Source organism: Kogia breviceps, chromosome 12 (assembly GCF_026419965.1).
Source record: "Kogia breviceps isolate mKogBre1 chromosome 12, mKogBre1 haplotype 1, whole genome shotgun sequence".
NCBI classification, from domain to species: Eukaryota; Metazoa; Chordata; class Mammalia; order Artiodactyla; family Physeteridae; genus Kogia; species Kogia breviceps.
Window position 1 is genome coordinate 13,809,231 of NC_081321.1, and position 22,982 is coordinate 13,832,212.

Consider the following 22,982-nt stretch of genomic DNA (forward strand, 5'->3'; position numbering starts at 1 on the left):
GTACAAAGTGAGAGAGTGGCATGGGCATATATACACTACCAAATGTAAAATAGATAGCTAGTGGGAAGCCACATAGCACAGGGAGATCAGCTCCATGCTTTGTGACCACCTAGAAGGGTGGGATACGGAGGGTGGGAGGGAGGGAGACCCAAGAGGGAAGAGATATGGGGATATATGTATATGTATAGCTGATTCACTTTGTTATAAAGCAGAAACTAACACACCATTGTAAAGCTATTATACTCCAATAAAGATGTTAAAAAAAATACAAAGTCAATGAGTAATTTATGTCCGTAGCAAAATAGATTATCCCAAGCACTCTCTTGCCAAACAAGAAATCCAAATTGTATCACAATGTGACCCAAATCAGAGAAAAATTAAGCATAATTGAATGGAATCAAGAAATTCACATCCAGATCAAATATATACTCTTATTTAATAAAAACTCAAAAGTTCAGAAAAAAATAATGTATTATTTTTCATTGTACAAAGGCAATGCTACACCTACTACTTCAATAGATCTGTCCTTTGAGTTACATTTCAAGAAGTGTTGAACCATTTATGACTAATTATACCATATCTATGTTTTCTATGGTGCATCTGTAGTCACAAGCGTACATTTACTAGGAAGTAATCCAGAATGCAGTCTATACCTGTAAAACTATTAAACAAATTGACTCACACTGCAATAATAACCATCTTACCTTGCCCTAAGAAAAGAAATGATTCAATGGAGTATAGGGGCAGCTTTAAGAGTCAATTCTTTATAGACACTGAAAAATGTCTGCACGAAATTCTTATACTAATTTATTCTTCCTCCTCCAACCCTCCTTCACCATACTCTCTTTCACTCTTTCATACACACACACACACACACACACACACACACACACACAATCATATATAGATATATATGAAAGTCCTTTTAGTGTCAAAATAAAATAAATAAATATAAAATAAACCAGAATACCAAATTTGATTAGTTAAAAATATAGTTAAAAATCACTTCCCTGCCTTACCCAAATATGATCGTTTTCCTCCCAGACTCTCATGTCTTTCATTACCCTACCATTACCCTAGTAGCTAAGTGATCTCAGAATCCCTCCTGTCCGGTTATCTACACCCTTAGTCTTGCTAGTCTTCCTCACATGCATCCTCCATTCCTTTTCTGATGCCACAGCCCTTGTTTAGGACCTGACTTCTACATGCTCTAACTGTGAGATCACATCTAACTCTTCTGTATTTCTCATCTCTCTCTCATACACTTTGTCCTCTCTACTCTGCAGAAATGATCTCCGGAACACTCAACTCTCTTAGTGTTTTATATCCCTGTTTAAAAGTTTTAATTTTATTCATTTTATACAGAAAAGAAAGTTTCTACTACTTTATCATGGCTTTCACTATTTTCCATGACCATACCCGAGGTAAATTTCTCATTTTATCTTACACTAATCTTTCTTAAGTACATTACATTTGAACTTCTTTACTTTTCCCTAACATGTTTGAATTTTGTTTTCTCCATGTTTTAACACTCATATATTACTTTTGCCTTAAATTTCCTTATCCTTGGGAATTCCCTGGCATCCCAGTGGTTAGGATTTGGCTCTTTCACTGCCGTGGCCCAGGTTCAATCCCTGATCAGAGAACTAAGATTATGCAAGCCTCTCAGCATGGCCAAAAAAAAGAAAAAGAAAAAGGAAAGTTCCCTTATCCTCAATCTCTATAAAAAATTCTACTCATTTGCCAAGAACAGTCTCCAAATTTGCCACTTCCATACAATTCTTTGTACTTTCTTTAAAGCACTAATGACTTTTTCCTAACAGTTTTACTTATATCTCATATTTCACACGGAACTATAAACTATCTACAATAGAATTAGTTGGGACATACATAAGAATGCAGTTAATAAACAGAGATTTGAAGGTTTTTTGATACTTAGAACCAGGCTTTTAATATAATGGGCCCAGTGATGTCTGATGAACCAAACTGAATTTCTGTAGGGATATTCTCATAAAACCCAGGGATGCAATCAAATTTCTAACAGGAGCTAGAATCATAGTATTATATAAGGGGTGCATTGAATAAATTAATGTTCTGTGCATTTTTTCATGAAGATTCAAGTACGGGGATGGAGAAAACAAGGGATAGGTTACTAGAAGCTTCCTGATAGCAGTTACCATTTCTTGACACTGCCATTTCAACTCTTAGAGGTGCCAAATAAGGCAGGAAGTCATCACTAATATCCCTTCCCACTGATAACATAGGATGAGGTAGCAAAACTTCCCAAACCTTTTTTCATGCCTTTTGCACTAGGGGCCATGCTGGAGGAATATTCTGGATTTGGGAGGAGTTGAACATTGGACATTTGGGGCGGGGGGGATTATCACCAAAGAAGAAGAAAACTACTAAGACTTCACCTGCTTCTCTGTCTGTGCCATTTAGCCTGGAGCATATTTCCAGACTCTGAAATGAAGTCCACTATATTTTGGGAATATCCACTCATAGAAGATTCTAGACTCAAAGGATCAGTTGCAAGCTCTCTTCCCAGGTGATTCTAAGAGTCAACCCCAAGAATCTATACTTTTCTAATTTCCATCATGATTTCAACTTCAGAGAAGAAATAACAATATCAGTACTGTATTACCTAAACTATCATGTGATGCTGGAACACTGAAAATCTTACCAAAGTCATTTCTTCCATTCCTACATTTCCATTCTGGCAGAAATGACTGAATTGTTTATCCAAATACTGTACGAGTAGGTTTCTATGGCATTCTTAGCTTGAGTCACAAGCCATAAACCTCTGATCTAAAATAATTCAAGTAGTGAAGTAAAACTATGAAACATGCTGTATCAGAGAAATCTTAAGTTCTTTATTTTACACAGAGCCTAGAAGCCAAGTAGATTTGCAGCTGTCAAAATGTTGCTCTTAATCAGTCATACAAGGAAACATAAAAAGGAAGTAAAAATGGAAAAGCACTAATTTTTCAGGTCAGATACATTTTTGTATCTGTAATCTGAAAATACCTCTAGCCAATATTAAGTCATTGTCACCTTGTTTTTGCTGCATATAACACTTTGGTCATCTTGAACATAATGCAAAACCTTTTCCTTATGAATAATAAATATGTATCAAAACTCCATCAATATATAATTTTTAAGCTTTTCAACAAGAAGTCTAATAGATGTTTGATTAAATATATTAGGAGCTCACCATTTTTTTTAATTACACGACTCTGCTGTTTCATTTGATCATGTGGAACTCCCCAAATTTCTACAATCACTGATGTGTCTGCTTTGTTAGATGATGAATGATAACTGGGAGGCAACTGGATCCCACTGATGAGCTGCATAAAAATAAGGGAATTCAAGAATTTAGCAGAATGTCAAACTGCATCACTGCTTAATTTCAAAATAAAGTATGTTTTCCAAAAATCATGATTGACTAATTCATGATTGACTAAGTCATTTCCCACCAAAACAAACAAGCAAACTGAAAGTAGAAAATAGTGCCAATTTTTAATTTTAACTCTTTCATCCTCAAGTATCAATAGATGAACACCAGGAACATGTCTAAATTATTCCATTTTAACAATATGTGATAATAATAGAATCCACATTCTCCAAGACTGATGGTCCAACAAATATTTTTATTTTAAAAGCATTGTTATGATCCCCTTCTACTGTAATTCAGGCTGAGTCACTCCAAAAACATGAACTCTTTTCAAATTCATATCGTATATATACAAGAAAAAATTGTAAACTATAAATATGACTTCTGAAATATAAGAAAAAACACCACATAATTTCCTATGATAGCATTTTCTGACAGTATAATTTATATGTTTGGATAATTTATCACGAAATTTTACCTTACCCATTGCTTTCTATATTATCATAAGTAACCTGAGTTTGACAACATCAATTATTTCATATATATATTAGGGACCGGATAGCAGAAAAATGCTTAACAAAGTAACTAATAATAGTTTTATTTAGTCTTCTATTAGTCAAGCTAATTGGTGAAGCACAGATTTGTTTTACTTTAAGGAACAAACTCCGAATTTTTAAAAAAATCCAGTATTTGAAGTGTACTAGTTTATAGAGTGTACTAATGTAAAAAATTGAGACATGATTTCAATTTCTGAAGACTATAATAAAGAGGAACAAATAAATAATTGTTGTGAAAAAAGAAAGAAAAAAGAAAGAAAAGAAAAGAAAAAAGTGCCAGTGTGTAATTTTTTCTTTCCAACATCCACAAATTATGGTATCAGCTAGAAACCAGAGTAACTGTGCAAATATTTAACAACCAGTATGGAAAGGGCATTGATCAATAAGCATAATTAGATATCAAGGTAACTTGAAAGAACATTGACTGTGAAAAACTAGTACAACTGATACCAGGGCCTATCAGCTGAATATAGGCCCTCCAGGTACTAAACTCTTATCAATATGGAGAAGGTGCATCTCATGCCAAAAAAAAATTTATAACTAAATATAATAAAATATGAGCACTGAAATAGAATTTAGAAATTTATTGTTCAAATAATTTGTACACTCTGATTCACAAAGCCCTTCCAGGGGCCGCTGCAGAGGATGGATGTCAAACAGAAAACCCTTAGTGGTCAACCAGATAGTTCTGCTTTCATCTATTGGTCTTATACATGGGATTTTAAACTTAGAAAATGATACCTTAGTTTTTATAAGCTTGAAAATAACTGATTTAATCCAAAGTTCTCTGTTTACAGTTGACAAAGAGTAAACCAGAAATGTTAAATGGCTTCATCAAGGACATAAGAAAGCTAGTGGCAAAACTAGGCCTTTTTATTCCCAAATCATGCTCTCTACAATTTGTGCAAGTCATAATGTAATCACAAAGCTCCCTAGAACAATCAGAACAAGAGGGGAAGACATACATGGCTACGGCAGCAGCTTCCTAGGAAAATCATCAACCCTGCCTCTTTCATACTATGTCACTTACACCCTTACATGAGACCTCTCAGAATACAAACAGGTGGCATTTGTAAACATCTATGCATACCAGCTATCCTCCATCTTTACTTTCTCAATAATAGAGCACATATATTCTCTTTAGTATTCTCAACTTGAAAAAGAAATCATTCATTCAATTAACCTACATGTATTGAGCATATACTTTGTGCCAGTTACTGTGGATAAGGGTTGAACAACACACAGTCCTTATCCTTAAAGGACCCTCAGACAAGTGAGGGGAGAAAGACAAGTATAACAAATAGATAATTATAATTTACAGTGTGGTAAGTGCCATAATGTATGCAAGTATAGGGTGTTATGGAAAAACAGAAGAAAACTTCAAAAGAAGCACAGGAAAAAGCTTGCAAAAAGAAGTGACACTTAAAGTATTGAAAAATGAGTCAGAATGCAACAGGCAGATGAAGGATGGAGGAGTAGTCCAATCAAAGGAAACAGCATATGCAATACATAGAAGAGTCACTGTGGACAAAAAAGAAGGCTTCCATACAGTTTCAGAATGGGGAGGTAAGGGGGACGTTCCGCGTCGCCCGCGCACTCCTTCATTAAGTGGCACCGCGAGGTGGCGCGGGGGTGGGCGTGCTTCTTCGGGCCCGGCGCTGGGTTAGCGGCGCGCCCTCCCGCTGCCTCCCCGGAGCTCCGGGGCCAGTAGGCTCTTGGCGCTCCAGCCAGGCGTCAGGGCTGTGTCTCTGAGGTGGGAGAACCAACCTCAGGACACTGGTCCACAGAATGGGTTGAAAGGCTGGAAGAAGTGAGAGATGAGGCTAGAGGAGTAGGACAAAGCCAGACTAAGAAAACGATCAGGAGACACAAATAAATATTAAGTAGGCATGATAAGATTAGCACTGCAGCAAAATCTCTGGTTGACTTGTGGAAGATGGATCAGGACAACTGAGACAAGGCTACCTGAAAACCCCTTAGGAAGCCCAAGGAATGGAGGTGATGACAGGTAACAGATTCCAGAAAAAAGACAGTTTACAAATGACATCAGATCAAGCGGATGGATAAGGAAGACATTTAAAGTGAGACCTACAGAACTTAGAAATGGATCGGACATGGGAAGTGAAGGAGAAGTGGAAGACAAGAATAGCTCCCGCTTTTCTTGCCTGAGTTAATTGAGTCAAGGAATTTGACTCAGTTCACTGAGATTTAAATAAAATAGAAGTAGATTTGACGAGGAAGGTATGTTCAGGCTTTAATATTTTAAGTTATTATTTTAAGTTATTTTAAGTTTGACAGAATATTGGTAAGGATGCTAAGTAGGCTATTAAAAATAAGCCTTTATAGTCCAAAACTGAGGTCAGATTTGAGCATTGTTTGTGGTTGAAACAGTGAATGTGTATAAAAGAATACAAGGAGAATGTTTAGTTTGAGATGAGGATTAAGAAATTCTTTCTCACCCACAAATGAAAGTGAGAAAGAATCGCTTGCATAATAGATTAAAAAGGAAAGAAGAAATCCACAGAAGCACATCAATGAGATTTGTGTGGATTAGGAAGGGATCTGAAAAAGTGGCTGAAACAACCAATCTTCTCACTAGAACAACAACTAGAACAACTAGACTAGTTCCTCTAATTAGAACTATGCAAATTTTTTCATCCATGCAAAAAGGCAACAGAAAGACATTTTTCAGATATGGAAGGATGTTGAAATACCACCCACCTACATTACCTGAAAAGATTAACAGAAATTTAAAAGGCATTAAAGAAAATCAATAGAACTAAAAATATTAATGCATGCTATCTAGCTTATATCATAACCAATAAAGGTAAAAGAAAAAGTAATTAATCTTACCCTTATCATAAGTATGATTGGATTACTGTTCATTAGTGGTTTATTTGGATTAAACTTTGTTTTACTATTTCTTAGGAAGTGTGGTTTCAAAATATATCCAGAACCACCATTATCCAAAAATTTCCCATTTTGAAGATCCATAGGCAGACCAGGGGTCTGGAAATTTAAGGCCACTGTGAGAGAAAAAGACTATTTTGACATTGTCAGGAAATAGAGGGTATATCTAAAGAAACGCAATTAAACAGTTTACTGAAACCCAATCATGGATTATATATCCTTGAACATTTTAAGAGCAAGCATTAACCAAATGAGTCATGATTTTTAAAACTTTCCTTTTGCTATGTCTTTGTTAACATATGAAGGTGAGTTTCAAAACTTAATCTGCAAATTATTTTACAGCTTTGAGTTAAAAAATAAAAATGGCATACAGCATAGGTTATAGAATAGCAACGTACATGTCAGAAAACATTCAGGAAATGTGAGAGTAAAGAAAATCAATACATTAAATGCTGGAAGGGAAGACACCAACTGTATCATAAACTTTCAGGTCTAAAGAGGTACTGTAATCACTTGAGGAGAAAGCGAGGAACAGGCAGAGCAATAATTGTTGTTAAAATATAGAAACAACTCCATATAGGCTGGTAAACAACCACTCTATTCAGTACCACCATCTACCCCCCACTCCCTCCCTCTCTGCAAACCTATGGGCCTTGTCACAATTCAGCAGCAGAAGGGTTAACACCTGGCACTTTCTAACTGGTTAGTCCCACTGGTACACCAGTTGATCAATTTGGAATAAGGAGAGTCAGTCAAGGACAAATAACAAAGCTATGTAGTCTTACTTTTCAATCCTATGAATGCAGAAGTGATTAAAGTACAAAAGCAGAGGTCACTTGATTTGAAGAGGCCCTTAGCAAATCTTTCAAGCAAAGGACTTGATCTTCATTGTCCTCTTACATCTCTTTTTGGTTTCTTTTTCCCATTCCTACAATTCCCATGCAAACTCCTCATGAATTTAACCTCCATGCTTCTACACTCATCTAGATTTACCCTTTTCAGCCTATTTAGGAATAACTTGAACTCTTGAAGCCAATGATTCATCATTGCTTGACTCCAAAACACCCAGGGTCGAAAATTCTTCAAAGGAAGCTCTTTTCATGAACCTTTTATTAATTCACAAAACGAATTTATTTTATCTTATTTTTGCAAAAAGCTCAATATCCTATGTAACATACCCATTTGACAACCTACATTCCAAAATTCTTGAGGATTAAAATTAGAAGAGTCTGCTCTTGTTGCTTTGGGATATATTCTGGTAATGAACTTCGTGGTGTGAAGAATAAATTCATTGGCTAAAAAAAAGAAATTTATTAAAACATTGCAAAGATTTCAAATAAACTACTATGTCTATATATTTATTTAATTCTACAACAGTTTCAATAATGTTGATGTCTATTGTCCTGGCAGAAATATTTGCAATACATGGAAATCAAAATAAATTCATGCCTTTGTTTGGCAATGTAATTCACTGTTATTGAAAAGTTAGTAACAATTTTTTATTAAACAGTTTTATGTAATTATTCACTTGAAGAAAGAAACAATTGGATAATATATTTCTTTTTGTTCACATCCAAATTAATTTCACTTTGACATAGAGTATATAAAATTCCAAAATAAAATGCATCCATTTTAGAAAACAAAAGTATCTTTACCCACTTTGGCTTTCACATTAGGACAGAATTGCACAGAAGTCATATAAAACTATGTGATGTCATCCAAGTTAATCAAGTTGAATATTTAACAGATCCTCAGGGCCTTAAAGAGACCTTAAAGTTACTCAACTCAGCTTCCAGCTGACCTTCTAACCACCATAGTATCTTTCCCCCCAATTCATTCTATTTCTGTTTGCATCCCTCCATTGAAAGGGAACTTGCAGGACTTCCCTGGTGGCACAGTGGTTAAGAACCCACCTGCCAATGCAGGGGACACTGGTTCGAGACCTGGTCCAGGAAGATCACACAAGCCGTGGAGCATGCACCACAACTACTGGGCCTGCATGCCACAACTACTGAAGCCCGCACTCCTAGAGCCCATGCTCCTCAGCAAGAGAAGCTACTGCAATTAGAAGCCCGCACACCACAAAGAAGAGTAGCCCCTGCTCACTGCAACTAGAGAAAGCCAGCATGCAGCAACAAAGTCCCAACGCAGCCAAAAATAAAGTTATTAAAAAATAAAATAAAAAATAAAAGGTATTTGTTCTTCAAAAAAAGAGAGAACTTGCTACCTCCCAATACTTCTGATTATTTCAAATGTTTTCATTACAGGGAAAGGAAGACAATGTCTATATTTGAAGCACACGCACGCACACACACACACACACACACACACACACAAAGAGAGTCTGTTTCAGTTTCTATACATATTCTTTATGATTCTACTTATATTTTTTTACATATTTCTAGTAATTCTATTTAAATCACTTAAGATTCAAAACTAATTTACGCCATTTACCATAGGACACCCCTCAAATTTTTGAACATAGATTTTATGTTTCTCCAAGGTTTTTATTCTTTCACTAAGCAGATCCTGGTCCCACAACTATTTCTGCTAATATGGTGACCAGTCATGGAAGAAATGGTTATTGCCTATGTCTACTCTATTTGCTCTTCAGGCTAGAACAGAATCACTGCCACTCTCATCCTAAAAACTGTTCTTTAGGAAGCATTGTCAGGTAAAAACTTACAGTTACTGAAGTTAATAGTAATTACAGTTAATTTAATTAACACTCAATTTTAGAAGTTATCCTCTCCTTGAGGAAAAGTTCACTTTGAAGCTACTCATGTACAAATGCACTTTGTGTGTCCAAGTGTCACGATCCCTTATCCAGTCCTAAACTAGATGTCTATCTGTTGATAAAATACGTACCCTTCTGGGTCTTAATTTTTTTCATCTACAAAACAATAAACATGAATGATCACTATGGACCCTTAACATGATTTTGTTACTTCTGAGATTTAGAAACTAAACATGCTATGTTTTCACATAGCATGAGAAATGTGAAAATTAAATAAGAAAACATATAATCTCACCACTCAATTAATAACCCTGATAACCTCTTAGTATATATATATATTTCCATCCTTTTGTCATATGTATATACTTATGTTTAATTGAATCTTATTGTTTATTCCCTTTTATAAACTTCCATTTTTTAACTTACTAAGATAATATGAAAATCATTCCATTTCAATAATATTCACCTGTGACATTATTTTTAAATGACTGAAAAGCATTCACACATATGAAAATTTCTGTTTCTGATTTTTCCCTATTATAAACTTAATGATGTTTATTATGTTTTTAATGATGATAGACATCCTTGCAGAACATCTTTACCCAATCATTAATTATTTACTATTAACCTTTGGCACAAGAAAAATGTTCTATACTCTTTCCAAAGAAACACTGATGCTATATTTTATGACTCTGCTCTGAACTACCCAGTCCCTTTTCAAATTTTGAGCAAGTGTTTAATATGATGAGAGTGAGAGAATTATAACGACTTTTTCTGTGCCCAGACGTCCCGACCCCATTTACAACAACAAAAACCATCCGATAAGTTTGAAACGATGGAGGCTAGTAAAGTAGGTCATTCAAATTCAAACTCTGTTGACAATAGTTCACAGTAAAAAATATGCTTTATATCACAACCCAACACCACACACACACACACACACACACACAATTGTTTCATAAAACAATACTTATTCTTCCTGCCTACAATACATCTTCTCCATTCTATTATTTTGTTCTATTCCATTCCATTCTACTCTATTCTATTCTTTTAACTGTCATTTAGATCTACTGAATTGACTTTTGGTCACAAGCCTCAGTTTAAAAAAAAAAAATCCCTATAATATAGGATCTTTTTTTTTTTTTTTTTTTTTTTGTGGTACGTGGGCCTCTCACTGCTGTGGCTTCTCCCGTTGCGGGGCACAGGCTCCGGACGCGCAGGCTCGGCGGCCATGGCTCACGGGCCCAGCCGCTCCGTGGCATGTGGGATCCTCCCGGACCGGGGCACGAACCCGTGTTCCATGCATCGGCAGGCGGGCTCTTAACCACTGTGCCACCAGGGAAGCCCTAGGATCTTTTTAATAGGCAGTTTGAGGAGATAAGCTAAAGCATGCCTCAAAACCCTAGGGTACCGATGGCCAGCCCAATGAGGTTAACCAACAAATATACCAGAATATGCATTTCCTAATAGCCAACAGCTTTTCTCAAGTCAGTTGCAGGTGCTGATTTCTCTGCCATGGTGCTTCTACATAAGATGGTAGATTGCAATTTTTAAAAAGGATATGGAGAGTCACCTGATTCTGATTATTAACTTAATTGACTGTTGAGGCACAGGGTAGGCTGCCCCTAAAATGTGCCTCAGTGACATATTGATTATTTTGAATTAAAGTGACTTAAGAAATGGCCAATGCAAGAGGGACACTCTATCCCTCCTTTCTGTCTCCTTCAAAGCAGGAAATAAATGTCTCATGTGAAAAATGCACTCCCTGAGTCTGAACATAGGACACCCTTCCCACCAAAGACAGGGAATTCAGGGCTGAGAAGACTGTGAAAACAAACTTTGTGACTTCTTTAATTTACTACGCCAAGCCCAAATGCTGTTTGAATTCTTCACTAATTGGTCACCCAAAACTTACGTTTCTTTGTCCTGTCAATTCCTCACAAATTTATTGTTTCTTTGTCTAAAAAGTATAAAACCTGCCTACTTTGGTCACTTCTTAGGTCCCATTTCTATGAATTAAATTTTGTTTCTTTTTCTCCTGTCAATATGACTTGCATCAGTTTTATTAGTAGTCCAGCCACAAGAACTCAAGAAGGATAGAGGGGAAAAACTTCCCCTCCCGACAGAGCATCCCTTTTTAAGTTGATGATATTCCCTGCCATATAAGTCTGAGAAGAAGGTAGCGTCTTCTTCCCATTCTCTTTCCTTGCTGTGTCTCAGGCTCTACCAGGCAGAATAAACCCACCTCAGACGTAGAGTCAGGAGACAGTGAAAAGAAGATGCAGAGACACATGGTCCCTCTGCAGGTACACAGCCATCTGGCAGTCTGGCCCGGGTACCGTTTTTTCCCTCTTCTTCACCTTAGAGATACAGCCTCCCAGTCTATTTAACTCTACCTCTTAGATGCCCACCGAGTCCACAAAGTTCACCCTGGCTCCAGTCTCCCTGCCATAAGCCTTTATCATCTTCTCCCTGCAGGCAGTGTCACCCTTATGCGCTAACAGAGGCATCTTTCAGAAACACACAGGGCATCACGTGACTCCTGAGATTTCAATCTTTTCCTACTCACTTTGAATTGTAGGACAAAGTTCAAGTTCCTTGTCGTTTGGCTTTGCCTACCTCTGTAGCCTTGTCACTCGCTGCTCTCCCATGTAACCTGTTCACCACAGCCCCTCCCAACAAACTGTCCACACTGGACATTCTCGATCAAAATTTCATGACTTAAGTAATGGTTGAGTTCTGTGAAATAAAACTTAATGTGACCTGAGGCATATAACCCTTTTTAAAATATGTTAAATATGTTGAAATTATACTAGAATATAGTTTTTGTAAACATCATTGACCAATTTTGACACCTTAAAAGTGAATATAACTTGTTTAAACACTTCACCTATTTGAATCATAAGAATTTACCTCTCAACTTTAGAAGTTTTCGGGCTCGTGACTCCCCGATGGAGTTACTTTCATTAAATTGTTGATACAGTCTTGAATGTTGAAAACTTCTGAACTTCTCAACTTTAGTATAAATAACAAGATCAGATAGGGCCGTAGCTATTTTTAACTTCGTGGTGAAAAAAAAAAAAAGGCAATAATTTCACATTTTTGCACTAATCATTTGAAAAATTTTTTTTTCAATAAAGAAAATATGCTTTCAAATCAATGATTTTAGTCTTTTCATAAGATTATATCCTCAAAAACTATTTGGATTGGGTCAATGTGAATATGTTCTATTATGATAACATTTAATGTCAATTATGAGACAACCTAAACCTAAAATCCCAATTAACGTAATAAGTATTGAGGATGGCAATTATTTCTATTTCTTTTATCCCAAAGGTCTTAGTTTAGTTTCATGAATTCTACAAATTCAAGAATTTTAGTCATGAGTAAGTATATTTCCAATGTGATCTAACATTTTGGAATAACTTCTGTTGTATAGTACTCTATTGCTCTTCTTTAGCCCAGTATCTATACCCTCTGCACTTCTGTTAGCCCCTTCCAAAGTGTTCTTTTTTTGGAAAACACTTCTTGCACATGCTCCATCCATGTGCTTAAGTGTCGGTAACGTGGACTGGGCCTGGCTAACCAGAGCTCTGCATTCCCCACAGTAAGGGGCTCAGGGATGCACGCAGCTTGGATCATAGCCAATGTACAAAAAGAATCTGCTTGGTCAGCTGAGAGATAGATAGGCCTTCCACTGGATTTGAATCTGAAAGCATGTAAGACTGAAGCTTTGCAAAGGCTTGCACCAATGTAGGAAAAGTAGGGCCAAGGTTGGAGAAACAAAATTTCTGTGGACTTTGCTTGGTACACTTCAACCAAGTCATTCCTGAAATTAGAATCCCTTTCCCTAAACTTGTCATTTCTGTGGACCAATTAAATTAATTCACATTTTACTTAAACCAGCTGAATCAGTTTTGTATCCCTTGCAACCGTGTAATACCTTCTTTTGTCATGCTAACTTGTATACTTAAAATACTATATAATATAAACAGTGCCTTTCTTGTCTCTGACAGTATGATCTCCTTCAGAGCAGGTACACTATCTTTTGTACACTGCACAGTGTCTAATACATAAGAAGGCATAATATTTGTTGGCCGTAGAGAAAAAAATAATTACAAACAGCTAATACAGGGAGAGAGGACTTCTGAAACTTCTTGTCCACTGTTAGTTTTTTCCAAACAAATTTTAAATAATAGACTGGAGTTATTGTAAGTAGGAAAAAGATGTTTTCCTCCAAAATGTCTTAAAACTACTCAACAAAAAGATAAGACTTTTCAATCACTTGTAAGACTTTCGCAAAGCCTCATCTCACCTTCTTTTTCTTGAAGAGTGGAATTCCAACTGCCCTTTTTGACTCTGCCTCCTTTTCCAAATCATCTTGAAAAGCATCCGATGGTTCCAGTCCTTTGACCTCATCTTCCTCCTCCTCTTGCTCTGCCTCCTCTTCTTCTTCACATTCCTCTACCTGACCATGCTTATCAGAACCTCTCCTTTCACGGGTTTCCCTTAAAGTGCCTATTTTCTTGTTTTTAACTAATATTTTGAATTTTAATGCCTACAGGAACAATTTGAAAGAAAGATACAATTACACATGCACAGGTAAATTTGCACTTGTCATTGTCATCGAAAAGTCTTTCATCATATTTTCAATTTGCCCACAGTAGTAAGATATGTAAAAGCTCCATCTTTTTTCCATATTCCTAAAAACCTGATAGAAACCAGTGATATTATTGTATTGACCAAAATTCACCAAAAAATACTCCTGTAATGATTGGGGCTTTCTTTTCTTTTCTATTTCTTCTCCATTCCATAAATTATTACTATACACAAATTTGAAATACATGAAAATTATATATATATATAATTTTATATAAATTATTTTTTAAATTATATATATAATTTTATAAAAAATATTATTTATATAACTATATATACTTTTTTTTTCAATGTTACAGAAGTTGGAATGTTATAACTTCTGGTAGTGAATGCTTCAGGTCATCACTCTCTTATGCAACATTATAAAGTATTACATGAGATCAGGTATATAAAAATGCCTATTATAGTATTTGATATCTAGTAAAGACTAAATTTAAGCTAAAGATTTATAAATCTTCACATTTCAACTGTATTGCATACGAGCATCATCAACTTACTACTTCTTGCCCATCAAAACTAGGAGCATGGCAAAATTCACCATCTGGGTCACTCATTCTTAATCCAAAGCCTTCTGGTTCCTTTCTTTCACTTACTTATTTCTGCCCTTTTCAAATATTCATTAATTTAACAAACATACTTATTAAGTGCCTGCTACATTGTATATAATGTTGCTGGGATCTGGACTATGAAGAAAAATTCTTTTCTTTTTTTATTATAATGTTTTTATTTACTTATTTATTTTTGGCTGTGTTGGGTCTTAGTTGTGACACACGGGATCATTGTCGCAGCATGCGGGACCTTTGCTTGTGGCGGGCGGGCTTCTCTCTAGCTGTGGCGCGGACTCCAGAGCACGTGGGCTCTGTAGTTATGGTGCGTGGGCTCCAGAGCACGTGGGCTCTGTAGTTTGTGGCACACAGGCTCTCTAGTTGAGGCGTGCAGGCTCAGTAGTTGTAGCACGTGGGCTTAGTTGCCCCGCGGCATGTGGGATCTTCGTTCCCCAACCAGGGATCAAACCCATGTCCTCTGCACTAAAAGGCAGATGCTTTACCACTGGACCCCCAGGGAAGTCCCTAAAGTTCTTTTCTTCGAGGAGCTTTGTCATCCCCGGGTACCCACTCAAATTATTCCATCACCTTGGGTCTTCTCTCTTTTACCATGACCCTCATGTTACCAATACAGAATTTACCAAAGTGCACTCTGCAACCGCATGTATGAAAAGCATCACCTGGGGTGCTTGTTAAAAGAACAGGTTTCTGCAATCTACTTCAAAATTAGAGAACCAGAATCTTGAATTGTGGGACAGAATTATGTCTCTTTAACAAGCCTCCAGGCAATTCTTTTGTATACTGAGGGCTAAGTGCAGTATGAGAAAATGACTTTATCTCTAATTTCTCAGCTACTCATTAGAAAGCATCTCCTTACTTTAGTGCGGAAGCAAAAGCTTTAATGGAAACTATATATCTGAATACTAAAAAATAGATTTATAAATAATAAGAGGAGGAATTCTATTCCTAGAAAACTGAAATTATCATTATAATTTCCTGAATTAGACCGTGACTCTTAGATTCAATCTCTGATGATGTGTTTACAGCACTCTGCACAAGTTGTTTAATATTTCTTTTCTGTCATAATTGAACACATTTAGCCCGTGAGCATTCTCATCAGGTGAAAGAGTCACAGTTTGTCCATTTGTTCAGTTTATTTTTGTCTGTCTTAATTCTATCATGAGTCCTACACTTCTTGTCCTTAGTGTCATAACACTTTCATCTTTAAATTTTCTACTCGTCTAAATAAAATAAAGAAAAATATAAAGGGGGATATTCAAATATTACAAATATATACTATACCTACCAAAATGATGACATGTCAAAATTAAACTATTGATTGTTAAAAAATACTGTCATTCAAAAAAGAAAAAAGTTCATTTATCACCTGATAAAATTTGAGGTGAGGAGACTGGACCTGCAGAGGAAACTGAAGAGTGTCCAGAGAGGAATGAGGAAACCCTGAAGAATGTGGTGTTACAGAAGGAAGTGTTTCACGGAAAGGAAGGAGGCATCCATAGCCTTGAATGTTGTCAAGGCAACAAGTCAGAGGAAGGCTGAAATAGGTCCATTAGAATTTACTGGTAGGGGGTACTCCTATGGTGGTCCAGTGGTAAAGAATCCACCTTTCAATGCAGGGGACATAGGTTCAATCCCTGGTTGGGAAACTGAGATCCCACATGACGCGGGGCAACTACAGAGCCCACGGGCCCTGGAGCCTGAACTCCACAACTAGAGAAGCCCATGAGCTGCAATGAAAGATCCCACAAGCCTCAACAAAGATCCCATGTCCTGCAACTAAGGCCCGATGCAGCCAAAAAAAAAAAAAGATAAAGAAAATAAATATTTTTTAAAAATAGAATTTACTGGTAGGAAAGTGATGAGCACACTGAAATACTCACTTGGTGTGCGTGGAAGAGGAAGCCTGACTAGGTAGGTTGTGAGGAGACAAGGAAATGAAAATTTGGGTTAAGAAAGGAAATCATAAAATAAAAAGATAGCTGGAGCAGAAATTGCAATCCTGAGGGTAAGGTGTGGGTGCTTTTTTTAAACCAAATATTTGAGTATGCTCAACTGAAGATGGTAAGACGTCTGTAGAGACAGGGACATTGAAAAGAGCAGATTAAAAAAGGGGAAACCTGCCACCCAAATGCTGAGGTATTGGGCGTGAATTCTATTTACAGCCTAGATCTTTGCCTCTTTCTTAGCCTTTGGCCTGTAAAACATACCAAATTCCTGTGGTCTAACGTTAACTGACTTGAAATTTTGGACACATGGGATATGACGCACAATTAAAATGTGAATTTTTAAGTATATCTCTATATATTCTCTTTATCATAATGTATTCACCTAAATGCTCACGGGACTATTTCCTAGGAAACACATTGCAAAGATACACCTCTATAAATAATCAAAACTAAGCATTTGTCATTGATCTCTAGCCCAGTTTCATGGGCCAATACAATAGTAGCATGTTTTTTTCTCTTTTTCTTAACCTGAGCTTCTCAGACAAAGTGTTACCTCTGGTGAAGGTAATTTGTCTGGAAAATCCTCAAGCGTATCAGAAAGCAAGGCGTCTCCAAAAGTAGACTGCAAACTGTCTGCCATCACTTCTTGTTGGGAAGGGGAGCAGTGATTTTCTAAAGAGAGCACCACTGGGTAGTCAGATGTCTAAAAAATTAACCATTACTACAGTTATTAATCAAAACTCCTCAAGAACTTTAATGCAATTTATAGAAGCACTTAATTTTAAAACATTTTTAATGTTCAGTACCTTCGCAAAATAATTACGTTTTCTTTAAACTGAAAATAGTTTTAGTCTGACAAAACAGGGAACATTAAATCTGTATAGAAAGGAAAATTACTACTATTTGCATTAGAAGTATAGGAAAAAAACTGAAGCACCCAACAGTGGGTACTTGTTTAAATAAATTATGGCATATCCTTTTAAAGGAATGATATAACTGTCACAAAAGAGGTAGAGCTATATATACTCTACAGAAAGTTAGCTATGATCTAGTCTTATGAAGGAAAACAAGTTGCTAAAAAGTAAGATTCTACTTTTTTTTAACGACATATATATGTTTAGATATTTTTAGGAAAAACTTTAACCCTGGCAAGTTAAAAAAAAGGTTAATTTTCTACTTTTCCAATTTTAAATTCTATAATCAAAACTCATTGCTTTATAATTAAAAACAAAGATAAAGATATTTCCAATTTTTAATAATAAAGAGTATCTAGTAAGTAAAAGTGACTCTACAAAGATATTTTCAGCCCTTAGTCACCATTGTAACTTTTTTTTTTTGCGGTACGCAGGCCTCTCACTGTTGTGGCCTCTTCCGTTGCGGAGCACAGGCTCCGGACGCACAGGCTCAGTGGCCATGGTTCACAGGCCCAGCCGCTCTGCGGCACGTGGGATCTTCCCGGACCGGGGCACGAACCCGTGTCCCCTGCATCGGCAGGCAGACTCGCAACCACTGCGCCACCAGCTAAGCCCTATTATTACTTTTTAATTTGTTTCCTGCACAGGAAACCATTCTAATACATTTAATGTGTTTTTTAAAAAAAAATGTGTTCTTGAAAAATGTGTATTATTTGGACCAGGGAAGCCCACCATTGTAACTTATAAATTTGTCACAAAATAGTGAACAGCACTCCTTTTGGGATCTTATTCAAAATTATTTTCTTTATTTTGTTTCCACATATAATTATCAGGACACAAATTTACCAATTTAGAATAACAAGAAAAGGAATTGCAAGGTCTGCTGCATTATTACAGACCTTTGATATATATGTCATATGTTATATATTATATCACATATAATATTATCTTATTAATGTACGACTATATTAATTTCTTATGGCTGTTGTAACAAATTGCCATAAACTTTTGGTCGCATGAAACAACAGCTATTCATCTTTTCACAATTTTGGAGGCCAAGATTTTGAAATCAATTTCACTGGTTAAAATGAAATCAGTTTCACTGGCTAAAGTTTCAGCAGCTCTAGGGGAGATCTGTTCTTTGCCTTTTCCAGCTGCTGGTGGTTGCCAACATTCATTGGCTTGTGGCCACATCACTCCAATCTCTGCCCCTCATCTTCACATTGCCTCCTCTTCTGTGTGTATTAAATCTCCCTCTACCTCCCACTAATAAGGATACATATGATGGCATTTAGGGCCCACCCAGATAATTCAGGATAATCTCTCATCTCAAGATTCTTAACTTCATCACACCTGTAAAGACTCTTTTTCCAAATAAAGTAACATTTACAAGTTCTAGGAATTAGAACCTAATATCTTTGGGGTTCAGCCTAAAAAATGACCTTCTCATAAATACTCATGTACATGTATATTGACTCAGTCTAATATTTAAGAGAATAGTGTAAAATTCTTTTCCCAAATATAATAAGTGATTTTGAGACTAGGCAAAGTGAAGGCGTAGCAAGTGGATTTCTTGATTAGGCCCTGACTTCACTCACTAGGAAGAACTCATTTTTTTTTTTTTGTCTTTTCTGGTCCATGGCTCCACCCTCTGGGAAGATCCTCTGGCATTATCCTCCTTGTTCATATCTAAAGCATGTGCTGAGGAGTTGGCTTTCCTTAAAGCCAAGCCACTTTTGCACCTTACTTCATGACCCCAAGGGTTGTTTTAAGGTTCACCTAACAAGTCAGACTCATGTTTGGTTTAGTTTTGAGCAATACAACTTCCTCAAAAACTTCAATTTCGTATGTTTGTTTCTAGTAAGTCTCATGTGTCAGTAACTATATCCAAAGTTTCAAGCCACAGGTGTCAAGTCTATTTTATTTCATTGTTCTCTCTTCCCCAAATTAATGGTGACTATATTGAGTAAAAAGTTCAACCTTCGATCTAATCTTTGCTGCAAAACTGTGTCACGTTGTCCAACTGAGAAGTCTCATTGAGTCTGTTGCTCAAAGCCTTTTTAAAATTCCATCGCTTACTCTTTGGAGTCTTAGAAGCTGTAGGGGTTTGTCCATCATTGCAAGGCATTTTAATGTTAAGATTGTCTCTATTTCCTTTTATTCCCTCAGTTACCCACCCTGAATGAAGTGAGAGAGTTTGCTACGCAAATATTTGGGAAGAGTATTTCAGATGAAGGGAATAGCAAGTAAAAACGCTTTGAGATATGTCTGAAAAAGGGTAAGGAGGCCAGAATGCTCACAAGAACAAGGGAGAGGTCAGAGAGGTAATGGAAAACAGGTCATGTAGGGCCTTGGGAGTCAAGGTATGGACCTTAGCTTCTACTTTGAGTGGGATTGAAGGGTTTGAAAAGGGGAATAACATGACTTGACTTACCAAAAAGTCACTCTGGATGATATATTGAGATGAAACCACAGGGGAGGAGGGAGAGAAGCAGGAACCCTGGATAAGAAGCCATTGTAATAATCCAAGTAAGAGGTGATGGTAGTTGACAAGTACAGTGACAGTGAGAATGGGGAAAGGGATTAAATTCAGTGTATATTTTGAAAGTAGAGTCAAGAGGATTTGCTGAAGAACTTATTGAGGGGTTAGAGAGAAAAGAAGGGACTGTTAACATTGACAACAATGATTTAGGCCAAACCCATAAACGTTAACATTAACTGAGATGGGAAAGACCATGGGAAAAGTGGGACTAGGAAAAAGAGGAATATTATCTGTAGTTCAAGTCTAAACGTGTTAATTATACCTATTAAATATGCAAGTGGAAATGTCAAATCAGGAGTTGTCTACATTGGTGTAAAATTCAAGGGAGAAGTTTGGATAGAGATATAAATTTAGAAATCATCAGAAATTAGTTGTTTAAGAGATTAATGCCATATATCAAGGTTTTATACTAAGATAAATTTTAAAATATTTTATATTTATTTTGTGAATATTTAGTATTTTATACTCTATTTCTAATAAATAATGGAGCAATTGATTTAACTGTGTGATTTTTAGTTATGCTTATGTTTACATATAATACATTGACTTATTTAGGAATACTTTAGGTTTTTCAAATTTGTAAGTTTAATTTATTAGATATACATTAAGTACTCAGTAAAATTTTGTTAATTAAATCTCTTCAATTGCACTATGGTTGAAGTACTTAAGAAAGAAATCACATATACTAAGTTTAAAAAAACAATTTAAAATGTCTGAAGGTACTGAATTAGCCAAGCTTGCCAGTGGAATCAAGTATTATTCAGAATTCAATGCCTATTAAAACTGGCTCAATTTATAGAGGAGGATTTTTTTTTTTTTTTTTTTTTTGCAGTACACGGGCCTCTCACTGTTGTGGCCTCTCCCGCTGCAGAGCACAGGCTCCGGACACGCAGGCCCACAGGCCCAGCCGCTCGACGGCATGTGGGATCTTCCGGGACCGGGGCACGAACCCGCGTCCCCTGCATAGGCAGGCGGATATAGAGGAGGATTTTTAAGCTGAATTAAGAAGCTCTAGAAAGAATTAAACCTTTGAATCTGTAACTTAATACATTAAACAATAATTTTGAAATCCAAAGTAAACTTCTAAACATTCTTTTCTGTATAAATAGCTGACATCATAGTAGAAAAAAATGCCAAAAGTTGAGATAATACATTTTTGACATTTCTGTCTTGAAAGTAAAATATTCGAATGTCAGTAAAATATTTACTATTACATAGGCCAGTATTTCTCAAACTGTTTTGGCCATTAACTCATGGTAAGAAATATAATTTATATTATGATGCAATACACACGTGTACACACATACACACACACACATAATATATATTATATAATTAAACAAAAAGTTCCATGAAACTCAAGGGGGGAAAGTATGGGGGGGGATTAATTGGGAGATCGGGGTTGACATGTATACACTAATATGTATAAAATAGATAACTAATAAGAACCTGCTGTATACAAAATTTTTAAAACTTTTTTAAAAGGTCCATGAAACCACATGTACCTTACTACCTGAGATTAACTTTGATAAATCTACCTTTAATGATATACTACATGGATTTCACTGCTGACTAGTGGATCGTAACCCACAATTGGAAATATCACTGATCTAAACTAAGGTCAAGAATTATAGGACTTTGAAACAAGTAAATTATCTTATGTTTACATAACTGTAATTTAACAAAGATATGCACGTACTATGAATGCGTATTTGTGTATCGCTCGGATAACAGTTTTAAACAGAAGCTTGCTGGTGAATGTATAACCATGGTATACAACAGGCTCATTTTGTGATCCATCCCAGCAGTCAATTTCCAGACAACGGCATCCTTTCACAAGGGCACTAGTAAAATTTAAACAAAATAAATGGTCATTCCTAGATTATGGGTTATACCTTTAACAAAATACTACATGAATTTCATTCCTACTAAGAGATCAAAACCCTCTATAGTTTTGTGGGAAAAAAATTTTTCATGGAGGACAACCTAAATAATACTGATTCTTGCTACGTCTCTAGATAGGATTAATTTTATTCTTAGATCAAGCCAACCTTTACCAAGCTGCTTATTTTAACTACACAGTTTGGTCCCTGGCAAAAATGTTTTGAGTGGATTGCACTGTGTCATGCCAACGCTTTTACTCAGAAGCATGTAAAGAAAGTTGTCTCTCCCCCAGCAGTGGTGGGAGGGCACTTTTCACTGTCTCACACTGAGTGAAATGAATGAATAATGACGTGGGAACGAATAATGAAAATTTGTCTCTCACTCAGGAAAGAAATTCTCCACTTAAATAAGTTTAAGGGAATTTTTGTGGATTACAATATTTAATGCAGTTAATATTAGTTTTCCTCTTTTAAAGAGGAGGAAACTGAGACACAAAAAAGTTATATCTATCATATGATATATATCTCATATCTATCATATGATATGAGATAGATAGTTATATCTATCTCATATCATATATGAGAGAAAGGGAGGAAAGATTAACACCAGAAACTTAAACATTAATAGGTAAACATTGCATTACACCACCTCTTATAAGTAGAGACATTTTGAAAGACTTGCATTTTGAGTGTATCTTCCACAAATGTGTAAGGAAATAGAGGAAGAAATACAATCAAACTTAACTTTAAATTTTCACATGGGTGGTACATCTGCTTGGAAGTCAAGTAATTTTCTGTATTTCTAAGTCAACCTGTTTAAAATGTGTAGTTTCTCTTTAAAAAATTAATATAATGAGGTATGAATAGAAATTTC

The 22,982-nt window shown here is 36.0% G+C and overlaps 1 protein-coding gene across 1 annotated transcript in view; it reads right to left on the bottom strand.

Annotated features, from left to right (window-relative positions):
• The window catches only part of PLCZ1 (phospholipase C zeta 1), a 45,322-nt gene that overhangs the window by 9,228 nt on the left and 13,112 nt on the right, over positions 1-22,982 (bottom strand). The window contains exons 5-11 of the mRNA XM_059081578.1: positions 21,925-22,069; positions 17,323-17,472; positions 13,914-14,156; positions 12,512-12,659; positions 8,040-8,156; positions 6,805-6,977; positions 3,215-3,347 (exon numbers count right to left, since the gene is read on the bottom strand). Of these exons, the coding sequence (XP_058937561.1) occupies positions 3,215-3,347; positions 6,805-6,977; positions 8,040-8,156; positions 12,512-12,659; positions 13,914-14,156; positions 17,323-17,472; positions 21,925-22,069 (1,109 nt within the window). The remainder of the gene's footprint in view (positions 1-3,214; positions 3,348-6,804; positions 6,978-8,039; positions 8,157-12,511; positions 12,660-13,913; positions 14,157-17,322; positions 17,473-21,924; positions 22,070-22,982) is intronic.